At 47.8% G+C, this 5466-nt stretch overlaps 1 protein-coding gene across 1 annotated transcript in view; it reads right to left on the bottom strand.

Annotated features, from left to right (window-relative positions):
- LOC119411524 (HHIP-like protein 1) overlaps positions 1-5466 on the bottom strand; it is a 28481-nt gene that overhangs the window by 6707 nt on the left and 16308 nt on the right. The window contains exon 7 of the mRNA XM_037678477.1: positions 540-685. Coding sequence (XP_037534405.1) covers positions 540-685 — 146 coding nt within the window. The remainder of the gene's footprint in view (positions 1-539; positions 686-5466) is intronic.

The following is a 5466-nucleotide window of genomic DNA, read 5'->3' on the forward strand; positions in this document are numbered from 1 at the left end:
TATATATATATCGCTCTTTCTATATAGCTATATATGTGTACAATGGTGGCCATCTTGCATTTTCACGTGATATTCCAATTTTCAAATGGAACAATTTTTACACCTAAATGCAGCCACACACCAAAAAGGAAGTTAGTACCTCATTTACTTCTTTAACATTATTACGCTCACAACTTGCATGCACTAATGGCCAGACAAACATTATTTGCAATTCCTGTGCTTTGCTGAAATCGATCATTTCAGACAGCTCAATAAAAATGGGGGGGGGGGGGGGGATACATCAAAAAGGAAAGTTGGAAGGACTTAATGCATATGTGCAACACTCGCCAACTTGTAAATCAGCAACTAATAATTCAGACCAGATTTCTTCTAGTACAATTTTGCAGGCTCATCATAAACAGAGACCCACACAGTACATCATGTACTGAACAGTGTGCAGGTTTGAAGATTAGTTTTTCTCAACCTCTGAAAAGATTAAACTAAACAAGTCTTGTGATACTTGGTGAAAAGAGAAATCTATGAACACACACAGTCATTACCTGCTTCATCCTCAGCAAAGGAGATGATGTATCTGTAATAAGTGTTGATGAGTTTAGGAAATCTGCAGGTTTGGTCTCGTCCCATACAGATCTCATTGTACTGCCATTCACCTGTTGCCATGTCCTCCTTCAGAGACATCAGACGCCTGAACAAGAAGAATTAAACATAAACAGGAGCAAAAAATTATACAATATCCCCTTAAATTCTTGTACTAACTAACTATCATTTATAGTATTATATATTTTTAAGAATAACTCAATAAAGTTCCAGGTATGTTCTCTTGGGAAGGAAGATTTTGTCTGTACTGCCTTGAAGGCCAACATATTAAACAAAGCTGTTGTACAACCTGTTATGGCTTAGAGTACAGTGGTGCTTGAAAGTTTGTGAAGCATTTAGAATTTTCTACATTTCTGCATAAATATGACCTAAAACATAATCAGATCTTCACACAAGTCCTAAAAGTAGATAAAGAGAACCCAGTTAAACACATGAGACAAACATATTATATTTGGTCATTTATTTATTGAGGAAAATGATCCTGTAGTACATATTTGTAAGTGGTAAAAGTATGTGAACCTCTAGGATTATCAGTTAATTTGAAGGTGAAATTAGAGTATGGGTTGATGATCAGGTGTGAGTGGGCACCCTGTTTGATTTAAAGAACATGGATCTATCAACCCCCTCCCTGGGCTGCCACCTTACTGTGGTGGAGGGGTTTGAGTGTCCCAATGATCCTAGGAGCTATGCTGTCAGGGGCTTCACGACCCTGGTAGGGTCACCCAAGGCAGACAGGTCCTAGGTAAGGGACCAGACAAAGTGCAGCCCAAACACCCCTATGATGAGAAAAAGAAATGGACTTGATACCCTGATGCATGCTCAAATGGACTTGATGTTCCCACGCCCGGACGTGGGTCAACGGGGCCCCACTCTGGAGCCAGGCCTGGAGGTGGGGCATGCGGGCAAGCGCCTGGTGGCCGGACTTTTACCCATGAAGCTCGGCCGGGCACAGCCCAAAGAGGAGACGTGGTTCCCCCTTCCCATGGGCTCACCACCTGTGGGAGGCGCCAAAGGGGTCGGGTGCAATGTGGGATGGGTGGTGGCCAAGGGTGGGGACCCTGGCGGTCAGATCCTCGGCTACAGAAGCTGGCTATTGGGATGTGGAATGTCACCTCACTGGTGGGGAAGGAGCCTGAGCTGGTGTGTGAGGCTAAGAGGTTCCGGCTAGAAAAAGTCGGACTCACCTCTACGCATGGCTCTGCCTCTGGAACCAGTTTCCTTGAGAGGGGTTGGACACTCTTCCACTCTGGAGTTGCCCCTGGTGAGAGGCGCCAAGCAGGAGTGGGCATACTTATTGCCCCCCATCTTGGTGCTTGTGTGTTGGGGTTCACCCCGGTGAATGAGAGGGTGGCCTCCCTCTGCCTACGTGAAGGGGGGACGGGTTCTGACTGTCGTTTGTGCTTATGCACCAAACAGCAGTTCAGATTATCCACCCTTTTTGGAGTCCTTGGAGGGGGTAATGGAAATTGTACCTCCTGTGGACTCCCTTGTTCTGCTGGGGGACTTCAATGCTCACATGGGCAATGACAGTGAGACCTGGAGGGTTGTGTTTGGGAGGAATGGCCCCCCAATCTGAACCCAAGTGGTGTTCTGTTGTTGGACTTCTGTGCTCGTCATGGATTGACCATAATGAACACCATGTTCAAGCATAAGGGTGTCCATATGTGCTCTTGGTACCAGGACACGCTAGGCCGCAGTTCGATGATCGACTTTGTCATTGTCTCATCTGATCTGCAGCCACATGTCTTGGACACTCGGGTGAAGAGAGGGGCAGAGCTGTCCACTGATCACTACCTGGTGGTGAGTTGGCTCCGATGGTGGGGGGAGGATGCCGGTCAGACCTGGCAGGCCCAAACATATTGTGAGGGTTTGCTGGGAACATCTGGCAGAGTCTCATGTGAGACGGAGCTTTAACTCCCACCTCCGGGAGAACTTCAAACATGTTCCGGGGAGGTGGGGGACATTGAGTCAGAGTGGGCAATGTTCCGTGCCTCTATTGTCGAGGCTGCTTACCAGAGCTGCAGCTGCAAGGTTGTCGTGCCTGTCGTGGCAGCAACCCTCGAACCCGGTGGTGGACACCTACGGAGAGGGATGCTGTCAGGCTGAAGAAGGAGTCCTATCGGGCCATTTTGGCCTGTGGGACCCTGGAAGCAGCTGATGGGTACTGGCAGTCCAACCAACATGTGGCTCGGGTGGTCGCTGAGGAAAAAACTCGGGCATGGGAGGAGTTCAGAGAGGCCATGGAGAACGACTTCCGCACAGCTTCGAGGCAATTCTGGTCCACCGTCAGGGAGGAAAACGGTACACCACCAACATTGTTTATAGTAGGGGTGGTGTGTTGCTGACCTCAACTCTGGATGTCTTGGGTCGGTAGGCAGAATACTTTGAAGACCTCCTCAATCCCACCGGCACATCTTCCACTGAGGAAGCAGAGGCTGGGGACTCTGGGTCGGGCCCTCCAATCTCTGGTGCTGAGGTCACCGAGTTGGTTAAAAAGCTCTTCGATGGCAGGACCCCAGGGGTGGATGAGATTCGCCCAGAGTTCCTTAAGGCTCTGGATGTTGTAGGGTTGTGTTGGCTTACATGACTCTGCAATATTGCGTGGACATTGGGGGGAAGTTCCCCTGGATTGGCAGACCGGGGTGGTGGTCCCCCTTTTCAAAAAGGGGGACCGTAGATTTGTTCCAACTACAGGGGGATTACGCTCTTACGCCTCCCTGGTAAGGTCTATTCGGGGGTTCTGGAGAGGAGGGTCCATCGGATAGTCGAACCTCGGATTCAGGAGGAGCAGTGTTGAGGGGATCAGTTTTGTTGACCTTAGGATTGCATTTTTTCTTTTTGCAGATGATGTGGTCCTATTGGCTTCATCAGGCTGTGATCTACAGCTTTCGCTGGAGCGGTTCGCAGCTGAGTGCGACACGGCCAGGATGAGGATCAGTTCCTCCAAATTTGAGGCCATGGTCTTGAGCCAGAAAAGGGTAGAGTGCCTGCTCCGAGTCAGGGAGGAGGTCCTGCCCCAAGTGGAGGAGTTCAAATATCTTGGGGTCTTGTTCACGAATGAGGGAAAAATGGAACGTGAGATTGATAGGCGGATAGGTGCAACGTCTGTAGTGAAGCAGGCGCTGTACAGGTCTGTCATGGTGAAGAGAGAGCTGAGTCAAAATGCAAAGCTCTCAATTTATCGATTGAGCTACATTCCTACCCTCATCTATGGTCATGAGCTTTGGGTTGTGACCGAAAGAACGTGATCTCGGATACAAGCGGCCAAAGTGAGTTTTCTCCGCATGGTGTCTGGGCTCTCCCTTAGAGATAGGGTGAGAAGCTTGATCATCCGGGAGGGACTCAAAGTAGAGCAGCTGCTTCTCCACGTCGAGAGGAGCCAGTTGAGATGGCTTGGGCATCTGGTTAGGATGCCTCCTGGACGCCTCCCTGGTGAGGTGTTCCGGACACGTCCCACTGGGAGAAGACTCAGAGGAAGACCCAGGACACGCTGGAGGGACTACGTTTCTCAGCTGGCCTGGGAACGCCTCGGGATTCCCCCGGAGGAGCTGGCCCAAGTGGCTGGGGAGAGGGATGTCTGGGCCTCCCTACTTAAGCTGCTACCCCTGAGACCCAACCCCAGATAAGCGGAATGGATGGATGGATGGATCTATCAAAGTCTGATCAACTGTTTGTGGATCATGGCAAGAACAAATGAGATTTCTGAGGAGCTCAGAAAAAGAGTTGTTGATGCTCATCAGACTGGAAAATGTTACGAAACATCTCTAAAGGGTTTGGACTCCACCAATCCACAGTCAGACAGATTGTGTACAAATGGAGGTAATTCAAGACCGTTGTTACCCTCCCCAGGAGTGGTGGACCAACAAATATCACTCCAAGAGCAAGGAGTGGAATAGTCTGTGAGGTCACAAAGGAACTTCTAACAACTGAAGGCCTCTCTCACTTTAACTAATTTTGATGTTGATTAGTTGTGAAAGTCATCTTGAATAAGGTTGACTCCAAAGCTTAATACTTTTTGGATGTGCATTTAGTGATTACTCCGAGTGTTTCATTGAAATCGGACTACTGGTTTGCAAAATATTTGATAACAGACAGTGTTGATACCACCACTTATTGCCAAGGTTTTAGGCAAAGATGTCACATAATGTGTGTAGCACTTACTACCGCACAAATTGTTAGCTCAATATCTATAAAGTTGGCTAAGCTAAAGCCATTTTTTTTTTTATTTCCAGTGGTCAGTAGTCTGTGACTTCCTTGTTGAATGGAGATAACCAAAAGCTGACCAGTTAATGTACATTAGTCCCTCTCTACTTTGTGGCTCGACTTTCGTGGACTCACTCTTTCACATTTTTTCAACAATTGTCAACTTTAATATTGCTCACATGATTGGGACGGTACAGGATAAAAGGTTAATGAAAACAAAACTTCGGACAAGCACCACCATTTTGTAGTTTTCTTTCAAGAAGCCTATACTGTAATGCCAGTCAAAAGAACTACACTATTCAGAAGACAAAAGTGTTTACTGCTGCTGCTTTCTGACGAAATGGAGGGACAGTTTTGCAACGCAAAGTCAGCAATCTATCTATAAAGCTCACAAAACTGTCAGGAAAGTCGCAAATAATGTTGAAGCATCCTGAAGCTCAATTATCCACGCGCACATCAACCTGAACGGGGCGGTGGGCTTCGTTGCTGCAGGGTAGGTCTGCAGAACTGGAACTGAGACTGACCAGAACAGAGCTGCTGTTCTGCAGAGCTGGTGAGTAAAATTTTGCAGTCTAGAACAGTACATACAGTAGTCACTCATTTATCGCGAGGGATCTGTACCCTGAAGACCCGCGATAACATCTAAGTAGAAATAGTAGTACAAGT

This window comes from Nematolebias whitei, chromosome 6 (genome assembly GCF_014905685.2).
Source record: "Nematolebias whitei isolate Nwh7 chromosome 6, NemWhi1, whole genome shotgun sequence".
Taxonomy (NCBI): domain Eukaryota; kingdom Metazoa; phylum Chordata; class Actinopteri; order Cyprinodontiformes; family Rivulidae; genus Nematolebias; species Nematolebias whitei.